The 14,577-nt window shown below is 37.1% G+C and overlaps 1 protein-coding gene across 1 annotated transcript in view; it reads left to right on the forward strand.

The window, feature by feature from the left end:
* Nucleotides 1–14,577, forward strand: part of cpne5b (copine Vb) — a 114,979-nt gene that overhangs the window by 19,339 nt on the left and 81,063 nt on the right. Inside the window, exons 2-3 of the mRNA XM_083534174.1 lie at nucleotides 9,080–9,120; nucleotides 10,462–10,508. Coding sequence (XP_083390300.1) covers nucleotides 9,080–9,120; nucleotides 10,462–10,508 — 88 coding nt within the window. The remainder of the gene's footprint in view (nucleotides 1–9,079; nucleotides 9,121–10,461; nucleotides 10,509–14,577) is intronic.

The raw sequence follows: 14,577 nt of genomic DNA on the forward strand, positions 1-14,577 counted from the left end.
TGTGTTTGCATTTGCGATAATATAATGCATCAGCAGTATCATACAGGCATCTGTGTGAAAACAGAATTACAAAGTTATATGGAATTTGTATAAAAACCATTTTTTAGAATAGTCCAGAAATAATAAAGCATTGGGAATGATTACATATGATTTGTATGAAGAGAGAGAGAGAGAGAGAAAGAAAAAGAGAGCTGAATTGAATGAGCTGGCCAGAATGAATCAAACAAAAAGAGCGAATTGTAAGTCATGTACAGACATAATGAGAGAAGGATGGGGGAAAAAAAGGAACTGCTAATGAGCAGGAAAATGAGAAGGGTAGTGATAGAGCCCCATGACCCTTAAACCACAGAGCAGTAGGTAGTCATTACTCTGAAGGCTTTATCATTAGCTGTACCCTTCTAGGCCCCCTGTCTTTCCCCCTTCACAATCCATTAACTTCTGTTCCTTAGCAGAGCTCCATCTTTCTGCCATCACTCTCTCCACAATCTCCTGCGCATACAACAGACTGTACCGACGCCAACGTACTTATCTTCACTGACACCAGAATTAGAATAGTAATGGAGCTGCCGGACTCACTGTACTGCCCTGGAGGTGTTGTGTGTGTGTGTGTGTGTGTGTGTGTGTGTGTGTGTGTGTGTGTGTGTGTGCGCTAGCATGCAGAGTTGCTGTGGATTGAGACTACGCTCTGCTGTAAAAATGAGAAATGACACTGCCTCTCACTCTCGAGTCCTACCCTTAAACTTGACGACGCGCTCTCCAGGCAAATGTATGTTTGTGTGTGTACTGTAGTTGCTCTTTGTGAAAAAAAAATAAATTAAGTTTGCTTCACTATGGGCAATAGAAAGATTCAGTGGGAGGCGTTTCCACATTGGTGGCTCAAAGGTCATTTTAGTAATTATAAAATTATAAAAATAAATAATAAAAAATAGTTAGTAACGCCCGAGCATAGATTATGTGCCGTTAGAGACGAGCAGTAACTGTCTACAAGGGAGTAAAAGTCAATTGCGCTGAACCGCCCACACCATGTCAGGCATGTCAGTGGTGCTGCAAAAAAAATAATTGGCCTGCAAACAAATGACCTCGAGGTAGACGAGGTCTCTGGGGTGATTTTAATTACTGACCGATCGATGTAGTTTGTCTCTACGAGAGTCAATAAGATCGGTCGAACACCCTCGCAACATCAAAGATCCACCTGCATGGGCACAATCAGGGCAATGACCAGGATGATCATTTGCATACGATCCACATAGATAAATACCACAATGCCTATTGTGCACTTCACACTTGCTTTTATTTATTTATTTGTAACTTTTTCTCAGTTTATACTCTTATTCCTATATGAACTGCTCTGATTCAAGTTACTATGACAATTTTTTTGTGAGATCCATTTTTTGGTTTACTGTTTTCTCTATAAGCTACATTACTGCAACTAACAAATGTATTCATTTAAGTTTTGCTGATAATATAATAATAAAAAATAATTTGTATTCAATAAGAAAAGTATACAAAAAAGGAGCATTTTTAAAAAGTGTACCAGATGTTTGGACTCCTTGTATATTGCTGCTTTTTTAACATTTATTATATTCACTATTAAGACATCCGACATTCTCAGTCATATGTGGTTCTTCCCAAACTGTTTGTTAGCACACAATTGTATAGGATGTCTTTGGATGCTGTAGAATAAAATGTTACTTGAACTAGGAGACCCAAACCTGTTCCACCATGACAATGCCCCTGTGCACACATGGGCTGGTGTGGAATATCTTGAGTAGCCTGCTATAGAGCTCTGACCTTAACCCTATTGAACACCACTGAGATGAATGTTAACGTATGTGACTGCATTCCAGGCCTTCTCAGCCTACATCAGTACCTGACTTTACTAACACCCGTGTGGCTGAATGAACAGAAATCTCCACTCCAGTACCTAGTGGAACATCTTCCCAGACGAGTGGAGGTTATTATAACAGCAAATAGGAAGTACATTTTTACCATATAGTGTATGTCTGTCAAATCCTAGCTTTTAATACATCCATTGCATATGCGTAACAAAAAGATAAAATCTAAAATCTCATCAGAGCTAAATATAATAATCTATATAGTCTATGGGCAAACCTCCATTTCATGTAGCAGACTAGATTCTGCCATCAGATTATCAGGATGTCACTGTTTCCATTTTGAATTTGACAATTGGACATTCCACATGGGAGGGGAAAAAAAGCTAATCATCCTCAAAATACCAAGACACCTTAGTGTCCTGATAGCTAGTTAGGGGCATGCTCACATAATACCTTTAAAAATAACTCTCTTGATACCCAGTAGGGAAATAAATTTACTTGACATAAAGCATATAAATGGCTTGAAGTTTAGGCAAGTGGCGCTACAACTTTCCTTACAACTTTATTTGTATGGAAATAGGATGAAATCTCTCTCGCTCATTAGACCTCCTATGAATTTTGCATGAGATCATGTTGGTGGAGTCAAAAGCCTGTGGAAACAAAGCTGTGAAACCAAATGAGTGTCACAGAGACAATACAGAGCGTTCTCTACAGCATTTTGTTGGAATTCTCACAGTCAGTATCATACACACACACACACACACACACACACACACACACACACACACACACACACACACACACACACACACACACACACACACACACACACAGATGTGTAGCTAATAGGATGTGTGGGGACATCAGTTTAATTAAAACAGCAGCAGGCTCTGGCCTCTTTCTCTCAAACCTGTCAAAATGGCAAGACAATAAATGCATCTGTTTTCCAAAAGCCAGAGGCTTTTTTTGTTTGCTGGAATAATGGACAATGCAGATGTAGCTTTGCAGATGTTCTGGGATTTCGTTTGTCCGTGACAAAAGCACTGTGCATGATGGAGTGGTGAATTCATTAAGAGGAATCATTGAAATCAATAGGGCAAAAGTATGATAAAGGACATGGTTGTGCAGCTGTTGTCCAGGTTGGAACAGTGCGAGGCTTCCACATGAACACGGGACTCATCTCACAGCTCTTCCCCCCCACAGGGTCTCCTCCGCACCCTGTCACATTAAAACATTGTTCATTTTTACCTCTAGAAAGTCAGTTGGCTCGGTTTGGCTTGAGATCTTTTTTTGCCTGCAGCAATTTCCATAGCTGATAGCACCATCCAAGCCCTGACAGATAAGTCAATAATTTAGAACTGTATAAAATACAGGAGCTTAACAATCGTTTAAGGTATAAATACTTGCTAATACACTGGTATCCCAGGGAGTATCGCTTCTGTGCTTCTTATAATGAATAGTCAAAAAACTTTATCATGATAAATAATTAACCCTAAAGGACTGCAGAAGTACATCTGATGATATATTTGTATTGTACCCTGGGGAACAAATGTGTTTCATGACATACCTTCATTTTTTAATGTAACACAATTCAGTTCTGTTTTTCATGTTAACTCTTGAAAAAAAAAGAAGAAGAGTTTATTGAACAGTTGATGCTTCATCGTTTCCCTTTCTTTGCAGTTTTGTTCAACTGTCAGATACACACACACACACACACACACACACACACACACACACACACACACACACACACACACACACACACACACACACACACAAATGCTAGCCCTGATTCATGGAGAGCCGTGTGCTGTGTTCCAGAGGTCAGAGTCGAGTGAGTCAATAACAGAGATTTTGACGGCAGACACGAGATGGAAAAGAAAAAAGATGGACGACTGATATTTTAAAACTTTTCAGTGTCTCTTAAAAGGATGAAAAGGAACAAGTACTACTTTTGCTTGTTATCGTAGCTTCTGCCCTTTGGCTTATTTTCTCCCGCTTTGTTCATATGCCATTTCTCACCCACTAGCTATCATTCCTCTTTCGCACAACAGCAAAAATCCATAGAGGCTGAAGACCCGAGAGACATGTGAAGCCTGTCACCACATCTTCTTTTTAATCTTCTGATGCTATGTCACAAGACAGGTAATGAGACTTAGAGGAGTGCTAACTACCTTCCTTCTCATACACACACCCACGATTGGCTAGTGTCACTTAGACTGACAGGGGAGAGAAAGTAATGTCATCCCTGTCACCCAGAGAGCAAGCCTAATTATATCTCTTGGATTCCTCTTGGCCTCTGATGTCCACGGCATCATGAGCATTCCAAATTCGTTGACATGGCATGTTTTTTTTTTGTTTTTTTTTGCATTGAGCCATTCTGTAGACCTTATTGTTTCTGTAAATTAATGAACAAAAATATTGGAAATAAATATTGGAGAAAAAGCATGGATATGCAATGAGAAGTCCTGGCAGGTGAAGCACTGTAAGCTGTCTGCACCAACAAAGAACTCGTCTTCCACCTTCCCCTCCTGGCTTCCTCTCTGGACTTTCTCCATTCACAATACATATATTTCACACATCCTTTACAAAATCCTGGATAATTTTTGCTTATGTTTTTTGCTCATCTAACAATTTCCCTCTTTCCCATGCACCATTTAATCCCACAAGACAGTTCTTGGAATATGAAGTGGCATATGCAGCAGAAGGTTGTCTCTATACACATGGAATTTATTTGTTTCTGTTATAATCAACTCATCTTCTTGTTTGCACCTTCCAGTTTTGGGATTTAGAGTAAAAACTTTAAGAAAACATTGCACACCACAAGCAACTTCCAAATTCACATATTTGAAAGACTATTATTGTTCCAAAGATTTCTATTGAGCATAAATTACTCTATGTCCAACATGAATAATCATATCTTATACTTACATAATATAATTACACTATCTATATAAAAATAACAAGTAGTACAGCATTACAGCCAAGTCTGCCCTTGCAATTTATTTTTGACAGCTTTAAATTATTTACTATCTATTGTTCCATTAATAATACTGTACTAATAATTAAAGGGTTTGTAATAAATTAAGAAGTTAATACAATTGAAAATTATTGTCAGTACTGAAAATATTCTAAAAATAAAAGCCTTTCATGATTAAATCTAGCTGATAATCGATCTGGATCTGTTTATAAGTGTTCAAACTGGGTTGGTTCACCATTTTCGTGTAATTCTTTCATATGAACAGGCTCTTAAGGTATTCATCAATCTGTCGAAATTGAGAGCTTTTTGGATAATTGGAAGTATTAATTTGAGTATGTATTCTGTAAGTATTCTCTTTGTAAGTATTCTGACAGCTCCAATGTGCTAGCAGTTGCCTAGCAGTTGATGCTAATTTTAAGTAAATATTCATTTTAGTTATTTTTTCTTACAGTATATGTGACATCTGAGTAAATTCTTGATATATAGTTAATATCTGACTTTACATTTTTGGAATAAAAGCCTTTGGCTAGCATGGAGTTAAATCTGGCCAATATATTTGCCAGTGGTAGAGTTTTTAGTGTATATAATAGGGTTTGATTTTCTTTTATATAAAACTAGTTTTGAGCTAGTTTTAAATATAAAACATGGTAAACATGGTTGGAAGGAAATTGGATGATTGTTCTTCCTGTTGCATAGTCTTAGTATTAGCAAATTGCAGCCCAAATCAGTAGCAAAATCTACAATGGCATTTTATTTCAATACGGCGATTGGCAATGCAAAAAAGATGTTTGTGAGACTTTGTGGGATGCAGCAAAGATTTTGCATGAGCTAAAGCTTTTTATAAGCTTTACTCTTGAAAATAAGAAGTATTATTACAAATGGTAGGCAATACCATTGCATTACTATTTTGGGGTTTTTCCCATGTAAACAATTTCAGGCCAACCATTAATCACTTGTCTGCTGACCTCCATGCTGTGTGGCTCAAGGGCACCGCTTTCTAATTGGGCCATCGGAGCGTTTCTAAGTCTGGATTTAAAAAGGGTGTAACTGGAGCTGGAGGAAGAGCAGCAGCAGGAGCCGGGATTTCCCTCCAGGAATATTATGTTTATTCCAAGCTCCAGCTCCATTTTAAAATCCTTATTGGCTGTAATAAAGACTCCTGGAGCCCTCTTCTCATTTATGTCCTAACCCTTCACTTGCTACCCTTTAGAAGACAGTAGCAGATCCTCATTTCAGGACAAGGCGCCTTGATTTTCAATACTTTTTCTTCGGCGTGTGCTCGACTGCAAGTCTGAATGGGTTTAATGACCGAACTTGTTGTCTTGACAATGGTAACATAATTGATAATGGCCAGATTATGTTTTAGTGTTTCAGTGGCACTCAAAATTTGCCACCTTTGTTTTGTTGGAACTTTAGTTTCACAGTCACATAGTGAGAGCCGTCACATTCGCGCATTTATTCTTGATTAACTGATTTTTTTCCCCCCTGCATTACCCAATTCATTTACCGAAGCATTAACATTAGCATGATAGATTGTGCCGACCGAAAACATTTATTCATTACTCCAGATAAGTGGCATTTACCTGTCAATTTACAGGCAACTGATTCTTTGTTTACTTGAAAATTATGCTAGGAGTTAAAAGATTTTATTTGCTCCACAAGCAGCAACAAATGCAACCTGAATCTTTGTCTATTGAAGAACAGTTGAATAACTGAAATGAATTTTACCAAACAAAATGTATAACACATGAGTGTAATCTTCTGCACCTGGTTGCTAATGTTCCCGGTTAGCTGCTGATGTACACTGGGGATGTAATACATTATCCAGAATGAACAGATAATGTGTTCTAAATGGATACAAATACAGATACATTTAGGAGGCACACTACCTAATTGTGGGACGAACAAAGACCACATTCATTAGCATGAACGTGCAGCACTGCATGATCCATTTACAGCTTTCACTGACTGCTCGATCAAAGCCACTGTGGTTTTTATTTAGGATAATAGTTTAATCATACTTTGTGAAATAAACAGTGTACTTTATTAGGTAAAGTCAATAATTAATATTTGCACAAGCAGGATTAATAGTCCTGCACACAACACTTGTTGAGACTAGTTATGAACTGTTATGAACAGCTATGATGTAGCTGAGGTTGAGGAACTGTCAAAAAACCCTTTAAGTTTAGGCTACACCCAATCTGAAGACAAATACACATATTTGGAGCTTAAAACAGATAAAGATCAAGATCACACATGAACATTTTATGAACATTTTAAAAAGTTTAAAGGTCATTTAACAACTATGTTTGATCTTTAGCAATCAGGGAAATTTAAATTTTGTCTAGTAAAGATTTGAGAATATGACCCTTCTAGCTTTTAAACAGAATGATCATGTGAAAAATTATTTCATTAGTAAACAGTAAGTCTCTAAATGCACATTTTTATGACACATACTGGTTTCATCATACATGACTGTTCTGAGAAGGAAAGCCAGTGACCGATGATATCGGAGTTTTCATGCTTTCAAGGGTTTGCTTGAAAAAGGTCAAGCATGAGCATGAGTCAGTTAGTTTTAGAGATGATTGAAATGGTGATTTATATGTGAGATAAAAACAAGATTATCGATAAATCCGTTGCCCTTTTCTTCAGGATCTTCCCTGTCAGCACCATTCTTTGTAATTTTATATCTCAGGCCAACATCGTAATTATTGCCATGGGAAAAAAATATATTATTAGAGAAAGCAGGTGTGTGCCATAAGCCTTCGAGGGAGATGCTGAAGGAACGACAAACAGGTAGAAGAGAGCATGTAATCACAGGTGCTTTGTTACTGACACTGAATGCCTATGGTTTGCCTATGGCAAGTCTGATGACTTGCTATTCAGCTCTTGATTGTGAGTGGGTGAGCGATTGTGCCACTATAATAGATATGTCACCTCTAATTTAGATGTTGGGATGCCTTGACAGTTTTGTAGCTCGGGGCAATACAGAACTCTCATGTTCCCTCGAGCACACCAGCAGGAGTGAAAAGCATGGGCGGAAAATCAATATTGGGGTTTAGGGTTTATTGCAGTGAGTCACCTAAATCAAATCCTTTCCAATTGTGAATCTGGTGTACAGTATATTAAACATTGAACTTGCCATTCTATAAAGGTAAATTTTCAGAGGGATTTTGTTGATCAAATATGTGCCCATTATTTTGAAATTCTGTGTAATAATAAAAAAAAAAAAACTAGTGTCTAATATTCATTTATGTGATATATCTTCATAGTAGGATTATTAAACTGAGTCATAAAATATGTAAATTATAGTTTCATGGCCACCACGGACAGTTTCCCTCCAGATTACCAGAGGACACACCTACTGCAATGTTGGTATCTGCGCCATTTTCTTCCTTGTTTGTACACACTCACTGGCCCGCCCATTATTTACACTGTTTATTAAAGGAATTCTGCACTTGCATTGGCCTTCTTACTCACAACAAAAAACCTTACAAGCCAGAAGTTTTTACTTTTATTTACACCTTTAAAGCTAGTAGCTTGTTTATACTTTGGGAAATCCAACAAGTTGTTAGAAGCAGATACACGCAAAAATAACTGAGCGAGCAGAATTAAAAAGCAGCATCCCAAGCTGCTAAAGGCATAGCAATACAAACATGTTTATTGCATCGCTTTTATGAATTTAACTGATTTAGTGTACCATCAGATACAAAGACATTGTTTTCCTGTCAGATTTATTGTTTCATAAAACGGATATTTTCATATATAAGGTTTTCATTTCTTTGTCTAGAATTGATGAGCTGTTATAATCTGATAACACTGTCTACCTGATCATCATTCTGTTACTTCAGCATTTGTATTCAGTGACTGCGTTGCTTCAACAATATTGTTTTTAATAAATGGACTCATATTTCTACTCTGGTGTGTAATAATTTACTTTTGTTTTTACAAGCTTATAAAAAAAGCGAGTTTACACACTCATATATTTGATGTCAAAGTGCAAGTTACCTGATAATTGACTGCCTTCTGGCTTCAAAATACTCAAATTATACTGACTGTACCCATACCATTTTGTTAGGAATTGCATCACTGTTCAAAGGTGCAAAGTTTTCTGACACTTAATCGCTATCTGCAGAGCACTGCAATAATGCTGCTATTTGTAAACAGACTCAATTCAATAATCCCTCAAATGTCAAATACAAGCAAAGGCTCATCTTTCATTGTCATATTTAAACAATGTTCTCTTTTTATCTCCTCCCTCCAGGAATCTTCTAGACAAAGACACATTCTCCAAATCAGACCCAAGTGAGTGCTGCTTTTTGTGTGTTTTTTTTTTATTTTTTTTAGTGAAGCCTCGATTTATGACATGTGGACTTGGATATGTTTCTTACATTGTGTTGATTTGCACATGTAGATGCAAGTGACTTGCTAAGTGGTTAAACATTGGGAATTCTGAGTTCAAGTCCCAGCACAAATAAGCTGCTATTGCTGAGCCCTTGAGGAAGGCTCTTATGATCAACTGCTTGGTTAAAAAAATTAGATAAGTTTTCATGGAAAATTCTGTAAATGTAGACACATTACCCTTAAAATCATAGCTAATTAATGTATCTTGAAGCGCATTATGTAATAAATCTTTTTATATTATCCAGGGCTTATAGTGAAACTTACTGAGCCGCTGAGGTGACATGGTGGTTATTATTATTAATGAAAGTGCCATAGTTTAAAATTGAAGCCAAAGTGACAATTTCGGATCTACAAACTTTAATTATGTGTTAAGAATGGGCAAAAAATAGGGTCACTTTTTTTTAAAATAGGCTAATGGTATATCCAAATTGCAGTGCCAATCAGGTATGCTTTTATGTGTCATCTCCATAAACAGGTTCCTATGGCAGCAATGAGTTCATTTAGTTCTCTGTATTTCACTCACACTTATTGCTGTCAATCAGATCCAATTCTTAAGAGCTTTCTGGCCATTTGGAAGAAATAATTAGCAAATATGTTGTTACCAGACTGAGAAACATGAGTGTAGACCCTAACAAGCCAATGCTTGTTTTATATTGTGCAATTAAAAACATAATAAAATAGTAGCAAGTTAGCCAACAATAGCATATTATTGGCAATGCTAAGAATTCGGAGAGTTCACATAAAAAATCTAGCTATTTAATTCTTGTTTTTGAATAATTGTAAGGAGAAAAACACTTGAATTTATTATTCTTGTCAGGAATATATTAAATATTTTTTAACAAGGATTCAGATCATTTGGTTGGTCAAATCACCAGTTGGTATGTCTGATATTCTCAAGACACTGCCAGATTATACAGAATGTAATTGGCGTAAATTGCTTATTTTTATTAATTTTTTTTACCCAACTGTGAGGAATTTAAACTATGAGGAACGTAACACCAAAGAGATTCTTTGAAGACTGAAATGCTCAGGGAGAGACTGGCGTGGGCTGTCGGCACTCTCCAGTCTGTCAGCGTCTAATGTTACACCAAACAGATGCTTCAGAAAAGTGTGTGTGTGTGCATGTGAGAGAGGCTGTATGAAGTTTACTGACAAGCCACAGCTGATGTGAAATTGGAGATGTACGTGCAGATGTTCAGATGTTTTCATTACTAATTAAATTAACTTTCTCTTTTGCCATAGTGTGCGTCCTGTATACACAAGGAGTTGAGACGAAGCAGTGGAGAGAGGTAAATAAACATAAAAGCAAAAATACAACACAACAAAGCAAATGTTGTCCTCACACATACACCCACAAGCCTACTTTCAAACATGAAACTTGTCTTTGAAGAGCTGAAGGCTTTTAGCTCAGCACATCTTAGCAAGTGATCAACATGTGGTGTATGTTTGTGTGTGTGTGTGTGTGTGTGTGTGTGTGTGTGTGTGTGTGTGTGTATGTGTGTGTATATATATATATATATATATATATATATATATATATATATATATATATATATATATATATATATACACACACACACACACACACACACACACACACACACACACACACACACACACACACACTGTAGTGTCAAAATTCTCTAGAGCAATTCTTCAGTAACAAGCGAGACACTCACTTTCGCCGCTTGTGCCCATAGCATTATTTACTGCTTCTAATATAGCATATGAAAGACGATTTCCATCCTCATTCCATTGCTGTATGGATGAGCAAGTCAGACTTCTTTCCAATTTGATTGTGTGCCTGCCTGCTGATAATAACTCTTCCCTGTTCTGAATATTGCATTTTTGCAGTATGCTCCAGCATTTTCTTTCCCTTAAATGATAACCCGATTTCCCCTCAAATGATAAGTTTGTGCCTCCCAACAATACCAGTACCCCAGATACCCCTGGGCTCTGTGATAGATTATCCATTCTATATCACTGTTTTAGATAACATTGGAGAATGTCTGTATAGCAGCACCACACCATTCAGCAGCAGCTCAGCAGCTTGAATAATAATGTAGAAATTTCTAACAAGAAATGCCATCTTTCAGAATACTCTTGCCAGAACTTCTGTTTTTTTTGTTTAGTTTTTTCTGACGGGCCTCAGTGATATCAGCTTCATGAATGCAAATATTTTTTTTATCAACCTTCCAACCGCATTTCCACCTCATTTTTGTTAACTCGTTTCATAGCGCTGAATAGAGCAGCTTGGTTCTTAGCTATGAATAATCCATTGAAAAAAAAAAGGCACATTTTCTTTTATTCACATACTTGAACATTACCATGACATTTTTCTTTTCACTTGCGACATGCACCCTAAATTAAGGTGTATTCAAGCGAAAGCTTCCCCTTGTATGTCTGTTTGAACATTCTGAACGTCAGTTGTTTTGAATCACCACCTCCTGCTGCACTACACACAGTGCAATCTGGTCAATGGCTAGAACTTTTACTGGGAGAATGACAGATTCTCTTTTCAGAATCAGGAACAGGCAGGGATCCATATACACTACAGCGACAAAAATATTGGGACACCTGACTTTAGCATTAATAGGGACTGTAGCATTAATAGGGAGCACTGTAATATCTCAAAATGGTATACTCCTTTGTCTATAAAGGAAAGCCCAGAAATATAATATTACAGTAGAGTGAGCACAAAAGGCTCTGTATAAAGAGACAATAAGGAATGCTTCAGAGTTCCTTGTCCTGATCTGACATGACAGGTGAGTGTGTTCTGGTTTTATTAAAAAAAAAAAAAAAACCTGTAGTTTTTGCAGACAGAGACACATAGAAAGGTGTTCATCTGCAGGGCATTTGTGCGTGTGTGTGTCTGTGTGCACGTTTGATTTAGGTGTCTTTTTTTTCCTATGCTGGTATTCAATGTAACTTAAAGGAGATTTCATTAAGGAAATGAATCCATCGCAGCAGAAAACTGTTGACTTAATGAGCTGTTTGTCATCATTTCCACTGCTGCTCGTCATAGCTTAGAGAATTACACTGATTTCTAAAGATTTAAGCTTCTACATTCATTAAAATATTATGATACAAAAGGCAGCTTTGCATTACATTTTGCCTGCATTATTGTTTTTGGTTTTTCCAGCCTTGTGCAAATAAACAGTTATAGTTTAGTGACTCACTCACACACACACCTGAAAAGCAATAAGTGATTATTGCTACTATTAGTCACTGACATATACAGTATTAAATGGGGGGAAGCCGTTCACCAGATGATCGTGACCTTTTTAATATCGTTCCTTATTCCCTAACAATATTCCTCAACAGAGCGTTTATATATTGAAGTCTTCCATGTAACTCTGCCAACTGTCAGTGCAATTCCTGAGCAACAGACCGACTTCCTGTTCAAACAGTCTAGCAGGGTGTAAAGTGTGGACAGCTACATGTTATAATGGTTCAGTACTTTCAGTACCTGACTTGTCAGGTGCCAACGTGTGGCTGCATCAGCTAGATTAGCGTCTGTAGACTCTAAAGCACAGAAATGCGAGAAAGACACATCGCCGGAAGACTCTTTTGACGCCCCAATCTGCTGCTTCTTCTGTAGATGCTGTTTATAGTTGCAGTTTACAGTGTCTGAAGCTGGGCTTTCAAAAATTATAGAAAAATATGAATAGAAGCAGACATGAGGTTTGATACTTTTATGGGTTAAATAAAACTACAGAAGTTTACAGCAGTGCTTCTGAATTCTAGATACTATTCTAGAGCCTCCCTGACAGTATATATAGGTGGAATTGAGATCCGATTTTAAATGTTAATATCATATAAATATAAAACCTGTTATCTGAAATATATCCATATTTACTGTCAGAGATGCTGTTAAAGAAACCTAATATGTAGTCAAACTATACTATTGTCTGTAATGTATCAAAAGATCAAAATGAAGGGGAGTCTTGTCTTTCCCCTTAATGTCATTTAAATGTAAGTCCTGTTAATCTAATGCTATTTATATCCACTATAATAGAAACCTGGATATAAATATGAGCCCAGCTTTTCTCTAATGGAACTGAGTTTTTTAATGGAACTTTGTTTACCTCAGGATTTTCATAAATAGCTTTGCCAGGCCATTTCATCGATTAAAATGGGAGAAATCATTTGATGGGAGACAGAGAAGAGACTTGTCTGTGTCTTGGCATTTCTTGATTTTCTGCATGTCCTACATCATATGATCAATCCATGTATTCTGCATTATAAATACCTTATTTGAATGTTTTATGGTATCCAAATATTTTAACCTCACTTGACCCAGTATATGTTAGTATTAGGCTCACTCTCATTGTCCTAATTAGCAAAAGCGAATAATTTATTTTACCAGTTTCATACTGTTTCTTTGGAATTGGATTGTAATGGACAGCTGGTAGATGCTCACAAACCTCATGTGGCCTCTGGAGCAGAAACATTGCTTCCAGTCCATATGACTGCCTTGTGTTCTGGCTTATGTGTGTATTTGTTGGACACCCAAAGTGGTTACTGACTTGGCTTAGCTTCCTGGCGAAAGATTTGTTTGTGTAGCGGCTTCTCAGATGAGCAGCTTCACGTCCGATTCTCATTAGATTAGTCCACAGTGTGTGGGCACCTAATCAACTCCTAATTCACTCACTTACCTTTGTCTCCGTCGGCCGCTGTGGAGCTCATGTACCTGAAACCCCTTTATTCGACAGTGTGCTGAATAATTTTTTCTCTACACACACACACACACACACACACACACACACACACACACACACACACACACACACACACACACACACAAAGCAATTCACTGCAATGTCGTACTCTTTATGTATGTGTATGTGACAAATAAAATTTGATTAGATTTTTTTGACAAACACACACACACACACACACACACACACACACACACACACACACACACACACACACACACACACACACTCTGTTCTTTTATTGATTGCAGACATAAAAAAAGTAATTTTACTTCCTGCATAGGCCAAGTTAATATTATAAATTGTGAAACGTTGGTAGTTCATATAAGCACAAATGCCCTCGATACTTTCAATCTTAGTTTAGAAACCTTTCTTGAGCTCCTTTATTTCTCCTGGTCTGTAGGTTTGTGTGAGTAATTAGAAGATGCAATTACAAGCCTGTACCAATAATTACAGTATAATAAAGGCAGCCTTAATATAGAGCAGGTTTTAGCTCAGAGAGCGAGAGTCTTGTTCTACATGCTGTGGTTTTTGCCACAGCAGTACTGTTTATTTTCTAATTAGTTTTTTTTTTTCACCAATAAGAAGCAGAGAGCCTACATAAAACTGTGTAAATTAAATTATTTGATTACCGGTA

The sequence above is a fragment of the Silurus aristotelis genome, assembly GCF_946808225.1.
Source record: "Silurus aristotelis genome assembly, chromosome: 28".
In the NCBI taxonomy this organism is placed as follows: Eukaryota; Metazoa; Chordata; class Actinopteri; order Siluriformes; family Siluridae; genus Silurus; species Silurus aristotelis.